The sequence below is a fragment of the Lepus europaeus genome, chromosome 2 (assembly GCF_033115175.1).
Source record: "Lepus europaeus isolate LE1 chromosome 2, mLepTim1.pri, whole genome shotgun sequence".
Taxonomy (NCBI): domain Eukaryota; kingdom Metazoa; phylum Chordata; class Mammalia; order Lagomorpha; family Leporidae; genus Lepus; species Lepus europaeus.
The window spans coordinates 163,409,344-163,436,160 of NC_084828.1; the positions used below are offsets into that span (position 1 = coordinate 163,409,344).

Sequence of the window (26,817 nt, forward strand, 5' to 3'; positions counted from 1 at the left end):
TATATGTATATGTATATGTATACACTACAGAATACTACTCAGCTGTAAAAAATGAAATCCTGTCATTTGTAACAAAATGGATGCAACTGGAAGCCATTATACTTCACGAAATAAGCCACACTTAAAAATACGAAAAATCAAAAAATAGTTTTAATATGTGCTAGCTTACTCTGCTGTGTGAATAACACTGAAAAGCTTTCTTTGCTCGGAAGGTTTGGTGGGAAGGTCTGGGAAGAACAGTGGTGCTTTCTTAGTATGCACTTGGGTGAGATACTGAAGAGTTCTACACATTCAGTATCAGGTAACCCATGCAATCATTCTGAAAGGTGGCTGTGTTTATCCCTTTTTTACAGATGAGGAAACTGAGGGCTTCTGTCCCTACAAAATTCACATGTTGAAATCTTGCCCCCACGTCTCCAAGAATACTGTATGAGGAAGCAATGCCTTTGGAGAGGTCAGGGAGGAGAACCGTCATGAAAGGGATTAGTCCCCTTACAAAAGAGTCCCAAGGGAGCTGTGTTGTCTCCACCACCATGCGGGCTTGAAAGACTGTTTTTCTTTATCATCTTCTTTTTAAAGATTTTATTTATTCATTTGAGAGAGTAACAGATAGAGAGAGGGACCGAGAGAGGTCTTTTATCTGCTGGTTCACTACCCAAATGGCCACAATGGTCAGAGCTGAGCTGGTCTGAAGCCATGAGTCAGGAGCTTCTTCTGGGTCTACAACATGGGACCCAAACACTTGGGCCATCTTCCACTGCTTTCCTAGGGCATAATCATGGAGCTGTATCTGAAGAGGAGCAGCCAAGACACAAACCAGCACCTGTATGGGATGCCAGCATCACAGGTGGAGGCTTCGTCTACTGTGCCACAGAGCTGGCCTCTGCTTTTCTTCTTAAAAAGGCCTCCTTTTTAACATGACACTCTGCCTATGCTTTTGAAGATTCAATTGACAAAAATATCTTTTTAAAGATACTTATTTATTTGTTTTTTGTTTTTTTTTAACTTTTATTAGTAAATATAAATTTCCAAAGTACAGCTTTTGGATTACAGTGGCTTTTTCCCCTCCATAACTTCCCTCCCACCCGTAACCCTCCCAACTCCCCCTCTCTCTCCCATTCCATTCACATCAAGATTCATTTTCAATTATCTTTATATACAGAAGATCAATTTAGTATATATTAAGTAAAGATTTCAACAGTTTGCACCCACACAGAACATAAAGTGTAAAATACTGTTTGAATACTAGTTATAGCATTAATTCACATTGAACAACACATTAAGGATAGAGATCCTACATGGGAAGTAAGTGCACAGTGACTTCTGTTGTTGACTTAACAATTTGACACTCTTGTTTATGGCGTCAGTAATCTCCCTAGGCTCTTGTCATGAGTTGCCAAGGCTATGGAAGCCTTTTGAGTTCATGGACATCAATCTCATTTAGACAAGGTCATAGTCAAAGCAGGAGTTCACTCCCTTCAGAGAAAGGTCCCTCCTTCTTTGATGGCCCGTTCTTTCCACTGGGATCTCACTCGCAGAGATCTTTCATTTAGGCTTTTTTTTTTTTTTTTTTTTTTTGCCAGAGTGTCTTGGCTTTCCATGCCTGAGAAACTCTCATGGGCTTTTTAGCCGGATCTGAATGCCTTAAGGGCTGATTCTAAAAATATCTTTAGAAGGCCATGTGTGTACTCAACTGGCAGCATTAGATAGTTGTTGCCTGCACATAGCTCTCTATACTGCTTTATTGTCTCACATCACACTATAATGACCTAGTTAGATGCCAGTGTTGTGGCTTGGCCAGTTAAGCTGCCGCCTGTGACCCCATGTTCACATCCCGAGTCCCAGCTACTCTGCTTCTGATCCAGCTCCTTGTGAACACACCTAGGGCAGCTATGGAGGATGACCAAAGCCTTGGGCCCCTGCCACCAACATGGGAGACCTGAATGGAGCTCCAGATTCCTGGCTTTGGCCTGGCCCGGCTCTGGTCATTGTGACCATTTGGGTAATGAACCAAATAGATTCAAAACAGATGGATGGATGATCGCTCCCTCTATTTCTCCCACTCTCTTTCTTTGCGTAACTCTTCCTTTCAAATAAATAAATAAATAAATTTTTAGATTTATAAATCTTTAAAATAAAATAAAATAGCCCCGGTACACTTCTGCACACAGACCAACAGACAGTGCAGCCATCAGCCAGGTCAATCTGTTAGAAAGAGACTCGACAGTCTGGGGCCAGATCCCAAATGCCGCATGCCCCACTGGGATTTCCCACAGCATGGCAGGAAGTGGCAGGGAAGCATCGGCTCCTTTAACCCCTGGGGGGAACAGACCACCGACTTCCTTTCCTTTGGAGCTGCAGTCCCAAGCTGTCCAAAGGCCACAGAAGCAAGGCTGCTTTGAAGTCCTGCACTCCTGAGTTCTGGCTGAAGCTCTTTTATGTTGTGTGTGTGTGTGTGTGTGTTTGAGGGTCAGGCTTCCCACAGTTCCCAAACTGTTATCTATTCTGTTATGTTATCCAAATGTAAAAAAGCATCTGGGTGGGTTCTAAGCTGAAATTCCAAGAAACGGCTACACAACACATATGGCGAGATGCCGTGCGGGGAATTCCTTCTATGCTGTTTTTCCCACGCTTGCCTTGACCTCATGAGAAGCAGTACAGTGTGAGGACTGCATTGCCCCAAGATGGGGTGACACACAGAGAGAAAATTCCTGGGCTGCAAATATCACCAGTTCAAGCAGAAGGCAGGAAGATGGAGAGGAAACTGTCACTGAACAGCTCTTCTTCCTGCTGCTCTGGATACCACAAAGCTTCTCTGAGGAGTAGGGACAAGGAGAGGAAGAGCAAAGTCTCAAGAGAGACCCACATTCCAGCTCACTTCACACACGGTCACGAATGGGCGCTAGGAGGAGTGCAGAGCTGGGTGACAGAACTCTCTTCCAGTTTGGGCTCAGGACTCGAGTGCTAAGGCTGTGGGCTCCCAAAGGGAAGCCTGAGAAGCCTTGGCAGTGCTGAGGTTCCTTGCACCGCTATGGCACCGTAAGGGGACAGCAGAGGTAGCTCCATGGAGCAACCACTCTTTGAGTTTCTGTTCAGTTCCCTAGGCCACATGACCAGAGAAGTGCAGAAGAGCAGGTCACCTTTCCTGGCTCCACCAGAGTGGCTTGCCCTGTGGTCATCTGGCCTTCATGTCAAGTGGACACAGCCATGAGCGGAACACAGACTAGAAACTTCTTCACATGCCAATGTGGAAGGGTGGCCACACTCATCAGATCATTGTCAGCACAGGCAGACACAAAGCCCAGAATCGCACTGCTGAAAAAGGCTTTGGGACAAGACTGAGAAGGGCTGGCCGCAGTTTTTCTCATATTAGACATAAAAAGAAATAATCAAGGCATTGGAATCTACCTGCAAGGCTAACTGATTATGTTTTTCTGATATTAATCAATAAATATTAAGTTCAGTTAGTGTAAAATTTAGAAATTTATATTTTTATCCCTGAATTTATAGACTAAAACTAGCATACGCAGGCATTTATTGCTTATTCTGTGTTTCAACCACAACAGAGCCATGCTGACTCCCTTTATTCCTAAAAGAGGGGTTGTTTTCTCTCTCTCTGAAAGTCACTTCTCAGGATGAAGCCCAGAATTCCTCCCCAAAAAAGCTATAATGTGAAAACAATGTATATTCACCACTATAGATACAAAGGTTAACCAACGAAACTAAAAGGAACAGAGGAAAGATGGTATTTCTGCCACTCTCATTCAATTACCTATGTGAGAAAGATTTGCCCCAAATGTAGAAAATTGGAAAAATGGTAAGTGCTTGTTTCTCTGATGTCACACTAGAGCATTTTTTTAGTAACCCTACTTGATCCTGATCTAATGCTCTTGGGTAATGCCACAGCATATTTATCTAACAATCCGTACCAATAAAGGCTGCGCTCGCTTTGGCAGCACATATACCATACCAATAAAGGAGCAGACAGTTTACAGCCCTGCAGTGCTAGAAGTCAACATGTAGAAGTGATACATTGGTATACCCGATAAAGAAGATGATTATTTAAAAAAAGACATGTTTTTTATTATGCTGAAGAAATTTCATCACTCTTATGTTTAATTTAGCTATCTAGTTTCAACTTTTCTTTCTTGCCTAACTATATAAATCCCAGTTCTGCAAATGCTCTTGGAATCACCTCTTTTGTCCTTTACTTGGTTCTATCATTAAATGGTTAAATAAAATTCACTTGTTTAAGAATACCTCTAGGAGCCGGCACTGTGGCATAGCAGGTAAAGCCATTGCTTGCAGTGCCAGCATCCCATATGGGTGCCAGTTTGAGTCCCAGCTGCTCCACTTCTGATCAAGCTCTCTGCTATGGCCTGGAAAAGCAGTGGAGGATGGCCCAAGTGACTGGGTCCTTGCACCTGCTTGGGAGACCTGGAAGAATTTCCTGGCTCCTGGCTTCAGATCGGCCCAGCTCTGGCTGTTGCAGCCATCTGGGGAGTGAACCAGAGGATGGAAATTTTCCCTCTCTGTCTCTGACTCTCTGTAGCTCTGCCTTCCAAATAGATAAATAAATTAAACAAAGGAAGGACTATGTTTCCAGGGGTCTGACTGATAAAAATTATTGAAGAAGCAATAAATAAATAAATAAATAAATAAATAAATAAATAAATAAAAACATGGGACAAGGAGAGAGCAGGCAGAGACACCGTGGTAGCCAGCTATGTGGCCCAGCCAGCTGCCAGCTGTGAGATGCCGACTCATCAAGGCAGGAAGAAATCGCCGCATACCCTGCGGCTGACAGTCTGAGCTGAGGGGGAATTCCACAGTCAGCCACTGGATTTTACTTCAGCCTAAAGAGCTGATTTGGATCTGAGCTACTGTTGGGTTTGGAGCAGGATAGCGGCCTTGCTTTCCTTTCCTCTCCTCTCCCCAGTCTGCGTGGCACCATACTCAGTAGCAAACAGTGCACAGCACCCCTCGGTTCTACCAGCATCCTAGTCAGAATCTGGATGATATGTAGGGAAAAGGACAGATGCCCTGCATCCTGCAACTGTGGGATTTTTGGTCTTTAGTTCCAGAGCTACACTCACTCACTCTATGTGAGCCAGGGGATTGCCTTAGCTTCTGGGGGCTAACACCAGAAGCAGCCCATGAAAAAATCTGCTCCCACCTTGGGAGATCTGGGTAATGATCCCACTAGGCCCTGCAACTCCCACGCCTGTAACAATTCGTTCCGAATTTCTCAATGCTCCTGGAATCTACCCCGTGGACATGAGTGCCAGTTCAAGTCCCAGCTTCTCCACTTCTAATCCAGCTTTCTGCTATGGCCCAAGTCCTTGGGCTCCTGCACTCACAGGGGAGCCTAAAAGAAGCTCCTGGCTCCTGCCTTTAGATTGACCCAGCTCCGGCTTTTGTGGCCGTTTGGGGAGTGAACCAGCAGATGGAAGACCCCTCTCTCTCCCTGTATCCGCTCTCTGTAACTCTGCCTTTCAAATAAAAATTTTAAAAAAGAATAACTTGGCTGGTGCTGCGGCTCAATAGGCTAATCCTCCGCCTGCAGCGCTGGCACCCCAGGTTCTAGTCCCGGTCAGGGCTCTGGATTCTGTCCCAGTTGCTCCTCTTCCAGGCCAGCTCTCTGCTGTGGCCTGGGAAGGCAGTGGAGGATGGCCCAAGTCCTTGGGCCCTGTACCCGCATGGGAGACCAGGAGAAGCACCTGGCTCCTGGCTTTGGATCAGCGCAGTGTGCCGGCCACAGCGCGCCGGCTGCAGCGGCCATTGGGGGGTGAATCAACGGAAAAGGAAGACCTTTCTCTCTCTCTCTCTCTCTCTCTCTCTCACTGTCCACTCTGCCTGTCAAATCTTTCCACTCAACCATGTAACCTTGCTCCCCCCCTCCCCAGTCCGAGCGACGGCACTCTCTCCCAGGTCCTGTCTGGAGAGGTGCCCATCCGTCCTTACGGATGTCCCTTCCCTAATATACCTTGCTATTTTACCTCCCAAAAAACAAAAACAAACAAAAAAAAAAAACCCTCTAATAAGAGTTGTATATTTACACTCCAACAAGATTAAAAATAATAATTAGTTATGTAAATAATAAATTTAACTACCACATTACCTAAAACACTACCAGGCAGTCTGCTGGATTCATACCGAGCGAGTGTCAGTTGATTATGAGCAAGGTGTTGGCCACAACGGATGGCTGGCAGGTGACTTAGATAGAAAAAAGAGGTATGTGGATTGCAGGAGAGCAGACTGACTCCCACAGCAGTCTTTAGAGAATAATTTTGTCACAATCTAGCTTAGCTAGTTCACCACTTTTTATTGAAGAAAGGGAATTACAGAAGACTAATGATTGATATCCCCCTTCTGAGTTGAATGTATTCTGAGGTTCTGAAGAATTAAACTATGCTCCAAACAGAAACCCACATTTTGATAAATTATTGGCTATTGGTACTTACATTTCTGTAAAGGAATATATGAGTTAAGATGATCACAGGCATGACATGGCATGGCTTGTGTACAACAGACTCCACATGAACCTACAATTCTTGATGTCTAGGCTTCTCATCAGCATTGCCATCTCCCCATCACCCTCCCCAATATTTAGTCTGTGTGATAATTCATTTAAAATGTATGTGTAAATACCCTGAAACTAGTTTTAAATGCATTAAAAATCACTAATAATTGCAATTTCAAATTTGAGAGCCATGCTTTTATCCATTAACCCAATTACTTTATTCACTATACTACAAATCACACACTGATTTCCCCTTATTCCTACTTGAGAGTTCTGTACCTTTCAAGCCTTCCTTTCTTTAGACCCTCCTCCCAGGTAGAAGCACTGAGGGCGGGGTGCAAACTGCCAATTAACAGCTGATTGAAGTTTCAACTTGGTCTTTGATTAGGATCATCAGTAACTTGCGAGACTGAGCATCTCATAGAAAACACATTATCCTCCAAAGACCAAGGGAAAAAAAACCTGTATCTTCAAGTATTCTCCTGGGACCAGGTACACCTTCCCTCAGTGCCTCATTTAGCTTGAATAATAATGAAGTAAACCACCATTGGTAAAGGAAATTGGTTATCTCCCACTCTTAGATCAACCTGAAGTCTAATATACAAAAAATAATATGCAGATTATCATTTATCCAAAATGCTTGGAATGAGAAGTGCTTCAAATTTTTGTTTTTGTCAGATTTTGGAGTATTTGCTTATATGAGGGTACTTCAAGCAGTTAGTGGAAACTGAAATTAAGAGATATGTTTGGTGAAATCTTTTTGAAATTCATGCATATGAGGGGAGTTTTCAAAAAGATCGTGAAAATACACATTAATGGAAAACTGCATGAATTATTTTTCACAGATATAAATTTACATATTAATTCCATTTTTCTTTTTTCTTTTTGACAGGCAGGGTTAGACAGTGAGAGAGAGAGAGAGAGAAAGGTCTTCCTTTTGTCGTTGGTTCACCCTCCAAGAACCGCGCCGATCCAAAGCCAGGAGCCAGGTTTCTCCTCCTGGTCTCCCATGCGGGTGCAGGGCCCAAGCACTTGGGCCATCCCGCACTGAACTCCTGGGCCACAGTAGAGAGCTGGCCTGGAAAAGGAGCAACCAGGACAGAATCCAGTGCCCCAGCCGGGACTAGAACCTGGAGGACCGGCGCTGCAGGTGGAGGATTAGCCTAGTGAGCCGCGGTGCTGGCAAATTCCATTTTTCTATGTACTTGCTGAAGCTCTCTTGCATACACATAATTTACCAAAGATGTTTACAAACTGGTTGAGAAATATAAATAATACACCCCAAACTTTTATAGTATTCCAACAAATACTATAAAATGTATATTATTATTATATGCCAAATTACATAGCAAGGACCACTATTAAGCGACTTTTGACAAAAATCTGGTGAGAAAATTTTTGTGTGCTACAAATATTGCTAGGTAATCAAATATAAACAAGTATGTACTCACAGCTGGCATTGTGGCAAGCAGGCTAAGCTGCAACTTGCAAAGCCTGCATTCCATATCAGAGAACAAGTTCAAGTGCTGAATTCTCTGCATATGATACAGGTCCCTGCTGACGCTCCTGAAAGTGCAGAAGACGGCTCAAGTGCATGAGCCACTGCAAATCATGTGGGAGACCTGGATGGAGTTCCTGGCTTCTGGTTTTAGCCTGGCCCAGACCTGGTTACTGTGACCATTTATGTAGTACACCAGTGAATAGAGGCTCGCTCTCGCTCTGTCTCTGTCTTTCTCTCTCTCTCTCTCTCTCCTCTCTCTTCTCTGATTCTGCCTTTGAAATAAGTAAATCTTTTTTAAAAGGTATGTACTCAGAATCAACTTGGAAATTGTGAACATTCATTTTAAGTAGTTTATGTCAACAACTAATTTGAAAGCAAGCTACTAGGGCCGGCGCCGTGGCTCAATAGGCTAGTCCTCCACCTGTGGCGCTGGCACACTGGGTTCTAGTCCCGGTCAGGGCGCCAGATTCTGTCCCGGTTGCCACTCTTCCAGGCCAGCTCTCTGCTGTGGCCAGGGAGTACAGTGGAGGATGGCCCAAGTCCTTGGGACCTGCACCCCATGGGAGACCAGGAGAAGCACCTGGCTCCTGGCTTCGGATCAGCGCGGTGCACAGGCCACAGCGCGCTGGCCATGGTGGGCATTGGGGGGTGAACCAACGGCAAAAGGAAGACCTTTCTCTCTGTCTCTCTGTCTCTCTCACTGTCCACTCTGCCTGTCAAAAAAAAAAAAAAAAGTAACCTACAAAAGATTGCTCATATGAGGCCAACTAGAACATTATGTGCGTTCTCTATAGAATATTTGCATGAAACATGGACTACTTTATTTAGATCTGAACTTTATGAATGAAAGACAACTGCAAATACAGATTTGCCCAGGAGGAAAAGAAAGCTAGGCATCAGAAGCAATGGGTGGCAGGCCTATTAATGGCTGATCTGTACAGTGATCTGCCCTCAAGGAGACCCAACAGGCCAGTCCACTGCAGTGGCTTTCAAAGTGGTAAGCCTGGGCTTCAGCAGAAGTCAGCTTGTGAAGAGCCCTGGCAGCTCTGCCAAGAGTTGGATCACTGGAAATGGACCTGCCCTGGAGTCAAAAGATGCCCAGGTCAGAGCCACAGATCTTATTGGCTCTAAGCTGAAAAGCCCTTCACTCAGCCCAACTTCCAAAGTGACCACTGTAGCTGAGGGGACAGCCAAGTAGGGTCAGCAACATTGCAGGCAGAACTGTAAATTTCTTGTTAGAGATGCCACCTGCCTTTACCTGGCCAGCTCTCCTCCTAAGCCAGCCAAGTAATGAAAGTCAACAGAGTGCCTTCCCCTAGGAGGTTCACACCTCCCTTAGGATGTACTCCATGTGAAGAGATAGATAGGTCTGGGCCTCTTAACTTACAAGGCCTAAAGCCCAACAGATTATTATCAAACCCCTTCTGTCAGGTTCTATTTGCCTCTCAATCAGAAAACTTAATTGTAGCTTAGACAGCACCTTTCTTAGCTCCTCTAATAATGACTCTGTCCTTTGTTCTAGACCATGTCTAGCGCACTTGGGCCTCATTCCTTTGTAATCATAACCTCTACTCTACCACCAATGGCTCTACTCCCAACCTGTGTGTACTGATGGTCCTCTTCCCCACTTCATGCTGTATAATTGTTGAAACCTGGTAAATGCCACTCTTAGGATCATTGGTTACTATCCTCACTCTGTCTTTTATGACCTTGTCTAAATATGAGCAGAGTCGGCAAACTTGGAAGGCTTCCATAGCCTTGGCAACTCATGACGACAGCCTAGGGTGGTTACTGGCGCCATAAACTAGACTGTCAATTTGTTGGGTCAACAACAGGAGCCACTGTGCACTTGCTCCTCATGTGGGATCTCTGTCCTTAATGTGCTGTACATTTTGATTTAATGCTATAACTAGTACTCAAACAGTATGTTTCACTTTGTGTTTCTATGTGGGCGCAAACTGTTGAAATCTTTATACTAAATTGATCTTCTGTATATAAAGAGAATTGAAAATGAATCTTGATGCAAATGGAAGGGGAGAGGGAGCGGGAGAGGGGAGGGTTGCGGGTGGGAGGGAAGTTATGGGAGGGGGAAGCCATTGTATTCCATAAGCTGTACACTGGAAATTTATATTGGTTAAATAAAAGTTTAAAAAAAACCAGATTTGCAGTCATCTAACAAGAAAACATAAAGAAGAGGGCAGAAATCATCAAGCAAGTTTTCCTATTCAAACTGCAGAGCTGTAGAATCCCCCAGCATCCATCAGTTCAGGGCCTGAGTGTCAAGGGCTGTTTACACGAAACTGAGTGAAGAAAGAGACATTATGTAACGATTAAGGGATCAATTCAACAGGAAGATGTGCCTATAATAAATGTATATGCACCTAATTACAGGGCACCTGGCTATTTAAAAGAAATGTTAATGGATCTAAATGGAGACATAGTCTCCAATACAATAGGAATGGGGGAGCTTGCCAGCGCTGCAGCTCACTAGGCTAATCCCCCACCTGCAGTGCCAGCACCCCAGGTTCTAGTCCCAGTTGCTCCTATTCCAGTCCAGCTCTCTGCTGTGGCCCAGGAAGGCAGTGCAGAATGGCCCAACTGCTTGGGCCCTGCACCTGCATGGGAGACCAGGAAGAAGCACCTGGCTCCTGGCTTCGGATTGGCGCAGCACGCCGGCCGTAGCGGCCATTTGGGGGGTGAACCAATGGAAGGAAGACCTTTCTCTCTGTCTCTTTCTCTCACTGTCTAACTCTGCCTATCAAAAAACAACAACAAAAATAGTAATGGGGGGCTTAATACTCCACTTTCAGCAATGGACAGATCAACCAGACAGAAAATCAGCAAGGAAATAACAGAGTTAATTGACACTATAGATCAAAAGGACCTAATGGATATCTACAGAACTTTTCATCCTACAGACACAGAATACACATTCTTCTCATCAGTGCACAGAACTTTCTTTAGGATAGACCACATGACAGGCCATAAAGCAAGTGTCAACAAATTCAAAAAAATCGAAATCATATCATGCATTCTCTCTGACCACAACAAAATGAAGCTGGAAATCAACAACTTAAGAATCTCGAGAATATATGGAAATACATGGAGACTGAACAACATGCTCCTGAATGAACAACTGGTCATAGAAGAAGTCAAAAGAGAAATCAAAATATTTCTGGACATGAATTAAACCAACAATCCAACATATCAAAACTTATGGGACACAGCAAAAGCAGTATTAAGAGGAAAGTTTAAAGCAGTTGGTGCATACATCAAACTGAAGAACAAAGATCAAATGATTATCTCAATAAATGCAGAGAAAGCATTTGATAAAATACAATACCCTTTCATGATGAAAACTTCAAGCAAATTGGGTACAGAAGGAACATTCCTAAACACAATCATGGCAATTTATAAAAATCCCACAGCTAGCATCATATTGAATAGGGGCCATCATGCAAGAAAAAGAACTTAAAGGGATATGAATTGGGAAGGAGGAAGTCAAACTATCCCTATTTTTGGATGACAAGATTCTATATATAGGGAATCTGAAAGACTCCACTAAGGGGCTATTGGAACTCATAAAAGAGTTTGGTAAAGTGGCAAGATGTAAAATCAACACACAAAAATCAATAGCCTTCGTATACACAGACAATGCCATGGCTGAGAAAGAACTTCTAAGATCAATCTCGGCCGGCGCCATGGCTTAACAGGCTAATCCTCCGCCTTGCGGCGCCGGCACACCGGGTTCTAGTCCCGGTTGGGGCGCCGGATTCTATCCCAGTTGCCCCTCTTCCAGGCCAGCTCTCTGCTATGGCCCGGGAAGGCAGTGGAGGATGGCCGAAATCCTTGGGCCCTGCACCTGTATGGGAGACCAGGAGAAGCACCTGGCTCCTGGCTTCGGATCAGCACGATGCACTGGCCGCGGCAGCCATTGGAGGGTGAACCAACGGCAAAAAGGAAGACCTTTCTCTCTGTCTCTCTCTCTCTCACTATCCACTCTGCCTGTCAAAAAAAAAAAAAAAAATCAATCTCATTTACGATCACTGCAAAAAAATTTAAGTACCTTGAAATAAAATTAACCAAGGATGTAAAAAATCTCTACATGAGAATTACAAAACGTTAAAGAAAGAAATAGAAGAAACAAACAAATGGGAAAAATCTTCCATGGTCATGGATTGGAACAATCAATATCATAACAATGTCCATATTACCAAAAGCAATGACAAGATTCAATGTGATCCCAATGAAAATACCAAGGATATTCTTCTCAGATATAGAAAAATGATGCTGAAATTCATATGGGGGCACAGGAGATGCCGAATTGCTAAAGCAAACAAACAATAAAAACAAAACTGGAGGCATCACGATACCTGATTTCAGGACATATAGAGGATAGTGGTAACCAAAACAAATGGATAGGCCAATGGAACAGAATAGAAACTCCAAAAAGTAACCCAACCAACTTATCTTTGAGAAAGGAGCTAAAACTAACCCTTGGAGCAAGGACAGTCTCTTCAACAAATGGTGCTGAGAAAACTGCATCTCCACACACAGAAGTATGAAGTGAGATGCCTACCTCACACCTTATGCAAAAATCCACTCAAAATGGATCGAAGACCTAAATCTATGACCCAATACCATCAAATTATTAGAAAACATTGGAGAAACCCTGCAAGACACTGACATAGGGAAAAATTTATTGGAAAGATCCCAGAAGCACAGGCAATGAAAGCCAAAATTGACAAATGGGATTACATCAAATTGAGAAGTTTCTGCACTGCAAAAGAAACACTAAGCAAGTGAAGTGGCAACTGACAGAATGTGATAAATTATTTGCAAACTATGCAACTGATAAGGGATTAATATACAGAATGTATAAAGAGCTCAAGAAACTCAACAACAAAACAAAGGTATTTAAACAGGCATTTTTCAAGAGGAAATCCATATGGCCAACAGATACATGAAAAAAAAATGCTCAGGGAAATTCAAATCAAAAGCACAATGAGGTTTCACCTCACCCCTGTTAGAATGGTTTTCATGCAGAAATCAAAAAACAACAAATGCTGGTGAGGATGTGGGGAAACAGGTACCCTAACCCACTGTTGTGGGAATGTAAACTGGTACTGCCACTGCGCAATACAGTATGGAGATACCTCAGAAATCTGAATATAGACTACCATATGACCCAGCCATCCCACTCTTGGGAATTTATCCAAACTAAAAGAAATTGGCATATGAAAGTTATTCTGTACCCCTATATTTATTGCAGCTCAATTCACAATAGCTAATATATTGAACGAACCCCAATGTCTATCAACTTAAGACAGGATAAAGAAATTATGGATATGTACACCATGGGATACTATACAGTGGCAAAAAAAAAAAATGAAATCCTGTCCTTTGCAACAAAATGGATGCAACTAGAAAAATTATACTTAGTGAAATAAGCCAGTCCCAAAAGGACAAATACCATATGTTCTTCCTGACCTGTGATAACTAATAGAGCACCTAAAAGGTAACCTATAGGAGTAAAATTGAGACTTTGAAATGAGATGATTTCTAACAGTCCTTGTCTCGAATATTGAGGAATAGTTTTTTTTTTTGTATACTATTTGTTGAACTCTTATTATAGAGTCAATCTTATGTGTATAAAGTTAATTGAAAATAGATCTTAGTAAAAAATAATGTGGACAAAAAAAAAAAAAGAATGGGAATAGGAGAGGGAGGAGGAAACAGTGTGGTAATGTGCATGGGAGGGTGGGCAGGGTGGGAAGAATCACTGTTCCAAAAGTTGCATGTATGAAATGCATGAAGTTTGTGTACCTTAAATAAGAGGTTTCTGGGGAAAAATAAATAAAATAAAGTTGTCTTTCTTAGATCTGTGTTTATTTTTGTAATGCCATCTACTTATGTCATGAGATATTATAGTGATTTCAATTTATAAAAATAATATAAACTTCCCTGCAAATAGATTTAAGAAAGCGATTCTGTTTAAGGGTAAATATTAGAGAAATAGTAGTATGTGTGGTACTTAGATATGGTTAAATTTGTGCAATGGTAATTCAAAAATGACTGAAGTTGGAAAAATGAGCTAAAATAATCCATACGTTTAATAAAAATGTTTATTCACTTGTTTGACCCCAAATACATCTCACTTGTGTATTTCAAGAGGGCTCTTCACAGAAATCTAAATATAGACCTACCATATGACCCAGCCATGGAACTCTTGGGAATCTGCCCAAATTAAAAGAAATCAGCACATGAAAGAGCGATCTGTCCTCCATGTTCATTGCAGCTCAATTCACAATAGCTAAGATATGGGATCCACCCAGATGTTTGTCAACTGAAGACTGGATAAAGAAACTATGGCATACATACACTCTGAAATACTACACAGCAGTAAAAATAAATGAAACCCTGTAGTTTGCAACAAAATGGATGCAACTAGAAACCATTATATTTAGTAAAATAAGCTAGTCCCAAAAGCCAAATAACACACATTCTCCCTGATAAGTGGTAACTAGTGGAGTGAAACAGACACTTTGAGATTTGAAGATTGTTTACAGTCTTTATCTTGACTGTTGAGGAACAATTTTTTTTTCTTCATACTATTTGTTGAACTCTTTACTTAGTGTAGGGTTAATCTTATGAGTGTAAAATTAATTGAAAATAGATATTTGTGAAAAATAAGAATGGGAATAGGAGAAGGAGGAAGAAGCGTGGGAGAGTGGGCGGGAGAGAGAGTAGGAAAGTATCACTATGTTCCTGAATCTGTATATAGGAAATACATGAAATTTGCATACATTAAATACAATTTTTTTAAAAAACGAGGGCTCTTTAGAGAACTGCAGATTTACAGACACAGGGTTGACTCAGAAAGTCTTCCTTATGTAAAAAAATTCACATCTACATTTACTGAAGGAAACAGCTAGCAGACTTAACCCTAATTTTCCACCTGATACCCACCTTTTGCCCAAGAGAGACCTTTTCACAAGAGGAGCTCGGGGGTCTGACATTGGGCCCAGAGATAGATGACCACAGTTGGCTTTAACTACCAAACAAGAAAACCCTGGCACTGGTGTTGTGGCACAGTGTGTTAAGCCACAGATTATTTTGTTGGCTACAGTTGGAGTCCCTAGATGCTCCATTTCCAACCCAGCTTCCTGCTAATGTACCTGGGAAAGCAGTGGAGGTTGGCCCAAATCCTTGGGACCCTGCACCCATGCAGAGACCTGGAAAAAGCTCCAGGCTCCTGGCTTTGGCCTGGCCCAGCTATGGTCAGTAATTATATATATATATATATATATCATATATATATAAGTATATTTACATATACATATATACATCATATATATAAGTATATATACATATACATATGTCATATATAAGTATACATACATATATATGTATGTATCATTTATATATATATATATATATATGGCATGTCAATTAAAAAAGAAAAATACTGGCTCACTGCACACCTGCTGCCATCATCTCCCTTCCCCTCAGAAGCCCAAGTGCTTATCCCTTTGTTTAGCTCTATATAAGTCCAGTCATCTTGCCCCTCCATTGAGACTCATACTTCGTGAATGGGTCCCCCATCTGTGCATGTTAAAAAGTTGCTATCTTTTGCTCTGTTTGTTCTACATAAGACCACTGGTTGAACTCTGTAATCAATGCACAATCATTCTTAGGTGTTTAAAATTAACAGAAAAGTGATCTCTGTTAAACATAGGAGTGGAAATAAGAGAGGGAGGAGATATATAGGTTGGCACATGCTCACTCGGACTTACCTCCAATGGTGGAACTAGAAATGTGCCAGGGGATTTCAAATCAATCTTATCAAGGAGGCATGTACCAATGCCAGCGCACGTGGTAAAGTGATAAGTATAAGTACACAACTGATCAAAAAGATAGGGTATGTGTCGAAGAGATTTCACAAATAAGACCAGTGTAAGCAAATAATGCAGGATAGAATTAAAAGGGAGAGAATGATCCTACGGGGGAAGCAGGACACACAGCAGACTCATAGAATGGCAAACGCCCAAAACAGCACTCCTGCCTCAGAATCAACCCTTGGGACATTCGGATCTGGCTAAAAGCCCCATGAGAGTCTCACAGGCATGGAAAGCCATGACACAGTGGCAAAAAACAATCTAAATGAAAGATCCTGGTGAACAAGACCCCAGCAGAAGGAACAGGCCATCAAGGAGAGAGGAGCCTTTCTCTGAAGGGAGGAAGGAACCTCCACTGTGATATGGTCTTGACTAAACAAGTTCAGAGTTGGTGAACTCAAGGGGCTTCCATAGCCTAGACAGCTCATGGCAAGAGTCTCGGGTGATTGCTGACATCATAAATAAGAGAGCCAATTGCTAAATCAACAACGGGAGTCACTGGGTACATGCTCCCCACGTAGGATCTCTGTCCTTAATGTGTTTTACTATGAAACTTAAAAGCAACACTACTAGTCGAATAATACCCTATACCTTGGGCAGTTGTGTGAATGCAGCCTGTTGAAATCCTTGCTTAGTGTATACTAAATTGATCTTCAGTATATGAAGGTAATTGAAAATGAAACTCAATGAAGGGCGGGATGGGAGAGGGAGAGGGGAGTGCCGAGGGAGGGAGGTTGCGGGGGAAGCCACAACAATACAAAAGTTGCACTTTGTAAATTCACATTTATGAAATAAAATTTTTTTTAAAAAGTTGCTATCTTTCTTCTATTAATATGTTAATCTATTGTCAGTTTGTTTTACAGTTAGGCTAAATTTATCCAAACTTCAGGGGAAAAGAGAATTTAAAACCCTCCTAAATATTCATTGACTTCGCATTAATATTTTCATCCATAAAACATAGGAATTCCTAAATATTTGTTTCTGTTGGCAGGGAACTGCAGTTTATTATGTAAGCCAAAGATTATGTATAAAATAAACCACTGATACAACTTCGTATTAAAAGAACAGGAGAAATCTCAATAGCATTATATGAAATTGAGAGTTCTACAGGAGTTTGAAGATGCCATTGAATAGGTTGTACTACCACAGTATGAACTGAGATGTGCATATTTCAGGAGTGCCTCATAGCTAAGATCATATTATAATACAGCCACTTGGCACTCTCACAATGCTTGTTACCCATCATTCTCCCATAAACATGTGGAAATGTTTTCATATAGGATATATTCCTGAGGTTGTACCCAGATCTTGACAAAATTCTCCCCTTCTTACCCATTTTTCCAGAGTATTTACACATGACTACAGATGTTAGTTATGCGTAATTTCCAATCGATTCCTTTCCATCCAAGAAACAAAATTAAATGTTAAATAAAAATATAGCAATATAATCTACTTATTTTTCTAAGCATATCATTCACACATGTCAGTGCTTTACCTATTCTTGTGAACAGTTAAGATCGAACTCACAAATGACCAGACCAACAGTGTTTCATAAAACAGTGGTCCACGTTCTGTCCCCTATTGCTGGAGTATAGCGTCGATATCGCCTCTCTATACTCTGAGAGAAGCTAGAGACACCAAGGTGAAGAAAACAGAGCAGGATGTGCAGATGAGGTGATCTAAGTAAAAGGAGCTGGCACAAGTTGTCTGTAGTTTGATAAAGCAACCAGTAGTCCAAATTTACCTGAAACATTCAAAGCAGCATTACTTTTGAGGGCCGGTACTGTGGCATAGTAAGTTATTCCTCCACCTGTAGTGTTGGCTTCCCATATGAGCACTTGTTCAAGTCCCAACTGCTCCACTTCTGATCCAGCTCCCTACTAATGGCCTGGGAAAGCAGTGGAAGATGGCTCAAGTGCTTGGGTCCCTGGACTTACATGGGAGACCTGGAAGAAACTCCTGGCTTCTGGCTTTGAATCGACCCAACTTCGGCGGTTGTGGTCATTTGGGGAGTGAACCAGCAATGGAAGACCTCTCTCACTGTCTGTCTCTCCCTCTTTCTGTCTGTAACTCTGCCTCTCAAATAAATAAATATTTTTAAAAAGCATTACTTTTTTACTATACAGAAAAACAATTTTGTATTAAGATGGAGAAAAGTAAAAACCTAATTTTTTGACTTGAAAGTAGAATAACTCAGATGGTAACCCAAATTCTCTTGTGTGTATCAATACATTCTACCATATTAGTAAAAATTAATCACTCTTTTTATAAATGATTCATTGACAATTTTTAAAATTCATTAGCTTGAGAGCACATGGAGCATTCCTTCCCGTGAGACCTCAGTTCCTGACACTGGTGAGCAAGCAGCTCAAGTCTTCAGCAGGGCAGTTGCAGTGCAGGTCTGGCATGCCTCCTGCCTGGACAGAGGGAGAAGATGCAGAAAGACCAAGGCCCACTAGTGCGTGGACATTATCTTGGCTTGGCATGTGACCTCTTCTGGGGCTTAGCAAGCTTGGCTGCCAGGAATATTGGGCTTTCTTAGTTATATCTAGGATCTTGCCTGCGTTACAAGAACAAAATTCTACTGCCCTGGAAAATTTGTGCCCATGGAATCAAATGCAGGTGCCACTTAGCCAGTAGTCACCAAATTTGGAACCAATGTTTTGAATAGACTCCATCAGCCTGATTCATGTCCCAGATTAGATAAATGATGAATTAAAAATCTCTGAATTTCTACTATTTTCACTGTATAAAGAGGAGTAAGTGCAGCATTTTTTACATATTGTGACATTTTACCTAAAAAGAAAAAATGACACTCAACTTGGCAGGGATGAAAATTAGTCATTACTATTACAGCCTGACAAATGTAGCAAGTAGGCAACAAAAGAACTTAATGACACCCCCATACAGTTCTATTCTCCTATGTTGATGCTATCTCCTTTCTCTGTCTGTAGGTGAAATCTCAAGGGGTAACATGTCAGTTGCCAACATGAAAACCCCATGCTCTGTTCAGAGGAAAAGTGTGGAAAAATGGCCTAATGTGATTTAAGATATGCATTCTTTTGTTCATCTTCCAGCACAGACCCATTTCAAATTTATGCTAAATAAAATATCAATGAAAATAAAATTTACTATAAACAGAAAGATGCATTAGTATATCCTGATTCAAATTTTTAAAATATATGAATCAGTAAATGTTTAAAACTTGGATAGGGGCCGGCGCAGTGGAGCAGCAGGTTAAAGCACAGGCCCCCAGTGCTGGCATCCCATATGGGCACAAGTATGAGTCCCAGCTGTTCCATTTCCAATCCAGCTCCCTGCTAATGTGCCTGGGAAAGCAGCGGAGAGTGGCCCAAGTTCTCAGGCCACCAAACCCATGTGGGAGACCCGGAAGAATCTCTTTGGCTCCTGGTTTTGGATCAGCTCAGCTACAGCCGTTGAAGACATTTGAGGAGTGAACCAGTGGATGGAAGACTAGCGGATGGAAGACCTCTCTCTGTCAATACCTGTATCTGTGACTCTTTCAAATAAATAAAAATAAATCTTTTAAAAATATAAAACTTGGATAGTATAATAAAGTTTAAGAATTTGGAATATTTTATATGTCAACTGTGCTTTAATGCAAATAGGTCAGATATAGGATAGGCATTTGACCTAGCACTTAAGACACCCACATTCCATATTAGAGTGTTCAGGCTCAGTGTTCAGCTCCAGCTACTGATTATAGCTTCCTGCCAATGAAGGCTCTGGGAGGAAGTGGTGATGGCTCAACTAGTGAGTTCCCACCATGCACAGGGGAGACCCAGAATAACTTCCTTGCTCCTGGCTCCTGGCTCTTGCCCAGCCCATCCCTAGCCATTGCAGGCATGTATTTATTTATTTATTATTTATTTAATAAATGTGAATTTACAAAGTGCAACTTTTGTATTGTTGTGGCTCCCGCCCCCCCAACCTCTCCCTCCCTCGGCACTCCCCTCTCCCTCTCCCTCTCCTGTCCCGCCCTTCATCAAGTTTCATTTTCAATTACCTTCATATACTGAAGATCAACTTAGTATACACTAAGCAAGGATTTCAACAGGCTGCACTTACACGACTACACAAGGTATAGGGTATTGTTCGACTAGTAGTGTTGCTACTATGTTTAACAGAGATCACTTTTCTGTTAATTTTAAACACCTAAGAATGATTGTGCATTGATTACAGAGTTCAACCAGTGGTCTTATGTAGAACCAACAGAGCAGCAACAACAACAAAAATACTAAAAGGAATAAAATAGTAAGTTGTTCCTCAACAGTCTAGACAAGGGCTGATCCTGTCATTGTCTCTCATAGTGTCCATTTCACTTCAATGGGTATCATTTTAGATGCTCGTTTAGTTGCCATCAATCAGGGAGAACATATGATATTTGTCCCTTTTGGACTGTCTTATTTCACTCAGCTTCCTCCAATTTGTTGTAAATGCTGGGATTTCATTGTTTTTTACTGCTGTATAGTGTTCCATAGAGTACATATCCCATAGTTTCTTTATCCAGTCATCCGTTGATGGACATTTAGGTTGATTCCATGTCTTAGCTATTGTGAATTGAGCACCATTACAGGCATTTAGAAAGTGAACTAGTGAATAGGAGTGCACCCACTCTCTCTCTATCTCTAGATCTCTGCCTCTCAAATAGAGTTTTTTTTTAATAAAAAGATTTATTTATTTATTTGAATGGCAGAATTACAGACAGACAGACAGAGGCAGAGAGAGGTCTTCCATCTGCTGGTTCATTCCCCAAGATGGCCTCCACGGCCAGAGCTTCAGTGATCCAAAGCCAGGACCCAGGAGCTTTTTCTAGGTCTCCTATGTGGGTGCAGGGGCCCAAGCACTTGAGCCATCTTCTACTGCTTTCCCAGGCCATAGCAGAGAGTTGGATCAGAAGTGGAGCAGCTGGGACTTGAACTGGTGCCCATATAGGATGCCTGCACTGCAGACAGCAGCCATACCTGCTATGCCAAAGTGCCAGCCCCTCAAATAGAGTTTATTTTTTTAAGAAAACTTCGATTTAATAAATATAAATTTCGAAAGTACAACTTTTGGATTGTAGTGGTTTTTCCACGCATAACCACCGTCCCATCCACAAATCATCCCATCTCCTACTCCCTTTCCTCTTCCATTCTTTGTTAAGATTCATTTTTAATTTTCTTTATATACATAAGATCAACTTAACATATACTAAGTAAAGATTTCAACAGTTTTCCCCCACACAGACACACAAAGTATAAAGTACTGTTGAGTACTAGTTATACTGTTAATTCACTTAGTACAACACGTTAAGGACAGAGATCCTACATGGGGAGTAAGTGCACAGTGACTCTTGTTGTTGATTTAACAATTGACACTCTTATTTATGATGTCAGTAATAACCCGAGGCTCTTGTCATGAGCTGCCAAGGCTATGGAAGCCTCTTGGGTTCACGAACTCCAACTTTATTTAGACAAGGCCATAATCAAAGTGAAAGTTCTCTCCTTCCTTCAGAGAAAGCTACCTCCTTCTTTGATGGTCCATTTTTTCCACTGGGATTTCACTCACAGAGCTCTTTCATTTAGGTCATTTTTTTGCCACAGTGTCTTGGCTTTCCATTCCTGCGAAACTCTCATGGGTTTTTTAGCTGGATCCGAATGCCTTAAGGGCTGATTCTGAGGCCAGAGTGCCATTTGCCATTCTGAGTCTGCTGTGTATCCTGCTTCCCATGTTGGATTGTTCTCTCTTTTTTAATTTTATCAATTATTATTAGCAGACACTGGTCTTTTTTATGTGATCCCTTTGCTACTTAATCCTATCTTTATGATTAATTATGAACTTAAACGGATCACTTAAACTAGTAAGATGGCATTGGTACATGCCAACCCAATAGGATTTGGAGTCCCTGGAACATTTCTAGCTTTACCCTTGGGGGTAAGTCTGAGTGAGTGTGTGCTGAACTGTACATCTCCTCCCTCTTTATTCCAACTCTTATTAACAGGGATCAATTTTCAGTTAAATTTAAACACCTAAGAATAACTGTGTGTTAATTAAAGAGTTCAACCAATGGTATTAAGTAGAACAAAAAAGTACTAAAAAGCATAAAATAGTAAGCTGTTCCTCGACAGTCAGGACAAGGGCTGATAAAGTCATTGTTTCTCATATTGTCAGTTTCACTTCTACACGTTTCCTTTTAGGTGCTCAGCTGGTTGTCACAGATCAGAGAGAACATATGGTGTTTGTCCCTTTTAGACTGGCTTATCAAATAGAATTTTTAAATTGAGTTTTTAAAAAAGGGTCCAGAGATCAGATCAATATCACCGACCAAAAATAAAGTGCTACACTATACTAAGCCAACATGCCCTTCAGAAAAAGAGATGTTATGAATTACAGCAGCATTGTGAATTCCTTGAATTCGTGTGTGTTTGACTCTTTTTGTTATAAAATCAATCAACAATCATTTTAACTTCAAGATTATGTTATTAACTTACCTTTGCCAAAATAATAGGAACAGAAAGACAGTGGTCAACATGATAGTTTTGGGCCTCTTAATAATAAAACCATCTTTTTCTGCATCTATATTGATGTTATAATGGCCCCAAAATGTCAGTTCTTCCAAAGAAAATTTAATAAGTGTGGAGACATGGACTAATTTTATAGGAAATCAATTCCAATTGCCTGTGTTCACTACACATATTAGCTCTACAAAAGAATATGAATTAAGGAAGCAAAGTGAAAATAGCATTAAACAATAATTCATATTAACCTCAATCATAAAATAGAATTCATGTTTAAGAATCATACACTCAGACACATTAAAATCACAATTAAAACTTTTTTCTGAATTGTCCAGGTTTAATTAAAAATATTCTGCTACTGCTGGACTTCGGTCTTCTTTAAAATAAGTTAGGAGCAGAATGATTAACACATTCTTTTCCTCCTAAGCCATGATTATAAGGATCCATAATTTTTAAGCTATTAGATAAATGATGTGAAACAATATCATTTTAATCAATTACAAATAGAAATAACTAAAGAATTATCTGTGTCACACTAAAGGAGATAGAAAAAAATTCACTCACATCATGTAGGTGTACAATTTATAGAAACATCTATGTACAATATAGCTATGACTTTTTATTAATAGGTTCACACTTCAAGCTCAGCTAGTTAACATTTCCACCAAAGCAGAAATGCAAATTTTCTTTGGTGGGGGAAGCCCATAATGTTTCAATCAATAAGTGAACACAGAAATCATTTTGATACTATCAATTTCCCATGATAATGATGAACAAATTAACAGAATTTCCCCTATATTTGTATTCAAAAGATACCTCCCAAGCATCATTCAGATATCTCAGGCCCAACTACAATTCTGTCCTCCCGTTGCCCTCTGAACACCAACGTGACTTCGTAAGTACTACCATGATCTTTGAGGCTGCGGAGAATCACAGCAGGGAGGCTGTGGGACTGCCACCCTGTCACTAGCTCGGCCTCTAGATCCTTAACGTGGGCCCTGAGCATGAGGGGTGGCACTTTCAGAAGCAGGTCAAGAGGCAGCAAAGCTGAAGAAATAAAAGGGGGAAAGAAATCAAACTGTGACATCAATTACATGGAATTGCAGGGAGGAACGAGATTTTATTGCTGCCAGCACTAAGTTACCTGGTCTTGGTCTGGATCCTATTGTGCTTGTGAAGTCCCTAAAAACAGAATTAGAGGCCATTAGAGAGTCTTTCTCAACTTGGATTTGACAAACATTTACTGACAGCCTATACTCTGGAATGGTATACATTATAAACATAAATAAAGGCTGTTTTTCCCTCAAGTAACTCTCAGGAGTTTAATAAACAAAATCCAACAGTGAATAGAACTGACATTCCACTGGCAAATGGAAGAACCTGGTCCAACCGCAGTTGCTCACAAGCTCTAAGTGTGATGAAGAGCCTAAATCTTAGTGTCCTGAATGATTTTCCTGTTACACTTAAAATAAAATATTGATTTTTGCATTAAAAAGAAGTAATATTTAAAGTTTTATATATGATATTTCTCATTTTTTGGTCCTGATGTCTTAAAAGAAAAAACGCTTTAACTCTTCCTATAAAATGAAATGATTTTCACATTTTTAAGGATTATGATGATATTTTCCTTAGTGTTTCTAGTACCATTAGCATCCACTGTTTGCCCTGCTCACAATTCTAGAGTGCCCGATCATTTTAAAGTTCATCTCAGAGCTGTTTACACAGCAGAGGGGTGGGATTACAGCCCCTTGTGATATATAAAAACATAACAAAACAAAACAAAATCCTCAGTCTTGTTTTTTCCCACTGTAAGCTAGAGTCAATGTCTTAATAGTTTTGTGAAATGAAATCTGAAACATCTGTGCCCTGGCAAGTTATAAGAACTATACTGAAATTTCATGCAATCCAACAAAAATGTGTTGATAAACACATGATGGGTGTTTGATTAATAGAGATGAATATAGGGATTTCAATACAAGCAAAGAAGGCAATTAACTCTATTGCCCCAACCCTTTCATGTCAATCACAGTTTTCAGGTACACACAGATGTAAGTTGTTAAGCTTAACAAAAGTTTTCACTCTTCTACCTACTACCAACTGTAAGTACTAGAATCATACCAAAATCTTTGCACCCACCAGTGAGTTCCTTCACCATGATTTTCTCTACCCTGTTGAACCTTACCAAGCCAGTCCATTCTTGATCCCATAATTTATTTTGGTTCAGTCCCAGTCTTTTTCAGAGCCTTGAGATATAAATGAAATTTGGCAGGCTTGGATAGTTTACAGTTTTCCTTATCTTGGAATGAGTGCCATGTTTGCAAACACTGGCCAAAAGGAAAATTATTCAAGCTACAATTTTAAATGATCTGGTAACCACATTTAGAAAAAAAGTAAAAAGAAAAAGGTGAAACTAATATTTGTTAATCAAGTATATCCAAAACATTATCATTACTCATATGGAAGACTTGAATTAAGCTACCACCTCCTGGCTTTGGTCTGGCTCAGCCCTGACAGTTGTGGGGATCTGGGAAGAAAGGAAGCAAATGGGAGATTCTCTCTCTCTCTCTCTCACTCTCTCTGTCTCTGTCTCTGTCTCTCTCTCTCTCTCTCTCTTCCTCCCTCCCTTTTGAATAAATAAATAAATAAGAAAACAATTCATCAAAATTTTTAAAAGTCATATATGCCCAACCCAGTGCCTCATTATTTAACAATACTTTCCATGCTTTTCTTTAGAAGGTGCTGGTCATTGTCTTTACATACACACCATTATAGTCATGCCACATAGATGCGAAACCTGTAGTTTCATAGACCCCACTATCTTAAAAACGTGAATGAAAATGTAGTTTGTAGAAAACTTTTATCTGCAAATTTATGGGTATTCTTGAAAAGCTGGTACCAATCACATATTAGCTGACTATCCCGTTGTCCTGAAGAACTCTTCATTTCAAACATTTTTACATCTTCTAAATTTTATGCACAGTATGTGCTGGTGGGCTATGTGAAATAGACCACTCTAATAATGCTGAGATGCTATCAACTTTGCTATACCTTTTTATACTTCTAAATACTTCTAAATTCCTATTTAATATGTTTTAGTGGATCTCTAAAAAGTAGCATCCATTGCACATTCATTCATTCATTCAACAAATATTTATCAAGTATCCACATGTGTAGACACTGTGCCAGAGACTGGAGATGAGGTGATTAAAAAAAGTCTCCCTCAGTGTTAGAAATCTCCCAAGATTTCATAGGGATAGCAGGAAAAAGAAACATTAGTATTTCTGGAAATTGTAACTCCAATAAAATATAGTCAACTGAAATTTCAAGACAGACTAGATTCAAAGTGACTACAGTGACAGCTTTTAACTGTGCGATTATTGGGTCCACACATGGATAAATGATTAAAACTGCACAGAGCCTGAGGGAAGTCTGCCTCTAGATTTATTCACACTGAATGTTTATGTCCAGTGGAACGTCATGGCCAAAGAGGATGATGTCTCCATGATCACTCAAGCTGCAAATACCCAGAAACGGTTTAATACCAAATTAAAATTCCAGAAATATTTGCTGGTGAAAAGGATCAACATATTGAGGTTCGTGGCCTCTGAATGTTTGAAATAGGATCGAACAATAGCACTTCGGGCTGCTGAAAGAATTTCAGAGAAATGGAAGGTTGGAAGGATTCGAAAAGGTTGTCACTTCTAGCTATGTTCCTTTCTGGTGAGACCTCACCCACAACCAGAAGTCAAAAGAACAATGGAAGTGCTGGAAACCAGTGTTAGCCTGCAACTTCCAGCCCAAACACTAACAGGTAAGAAAGAGAAGCAGGAGGCAGCTTTGCAAATTTTAAACAGAGTTTTCATTGAATCGATGGAAGCAAGGATGAATTAACAGAATAATTATTATGTTAGAAGTGTCCTAACCATGAAAGAGATGAAGCTCTAGAATTTTATCTCTTATAGGAATTTCTTTAAATATGCCTCAGAAGGAAATATTTTCACACAACTTATAATTGCATGATATAATCTAATTCAGTTATGGAAACTGGACAATACTATTTGATGCTGACCAAAACATAATGAAATATTTAGCTTTCTGAAATGAGAGACTCGGATTACAACATCGAGATAATGCCTTCTGAGGCTCCTGAAGCCACACCATTTTACAGTTAAAAGTCTCTTCCAAACAGCGACATGCATCAACATGTCCTGCGTGAATGAGCAGCATTTGTGTAGGGCTGAGTTTTCATATTCAATAAAGGCTGTCATCGCTCTGTAATGTCAATGGGGTTGGTGTCATGTCAGGAAAGTGGCATAATGCCCTTGCGGTTTTCTTCTCAGACACTAACAACAGCTAGAAACAAATGAGCACCAA

The 26,817-nt window shown here is 40.7% G+C and overlaps 1 protein-coding gene across 5 annotated transcripts in view; it reads right to left on the minus strand.

The window, feature by feature from the left end:
- Nucleotides 1–26,817, minus strand: part of NEK10 (NIMA related kinase 10) — a 368,558-nt gene that overhangs the window by 41,651 nt on the left and 300,090 nt on the right. For 4 of the 5 annotated variants that reach the window (XM_062179349.1, XM_062179342.1, XM_062179364.1 and 1 more), the window contains 2 exons: nucleotides 23,588–23,625; nucleotides 23,350–23,490 (listed from right to left, as the gene is read on the minus strand). In XM_062179349.1, the coding sequence (XP_062035333.1) occupies nucleotides 23,350–23,490; nucleotides 23,588–23,625 (179 nt within the window). The remainder of the gene's footprint in view (nucleotides 1–23,349; nucleotides 23,491–23,587; nucleotides 23,626–26,817) is intronic. The other variant, XM_062179356.1, reaches the window with a different exon arrangement.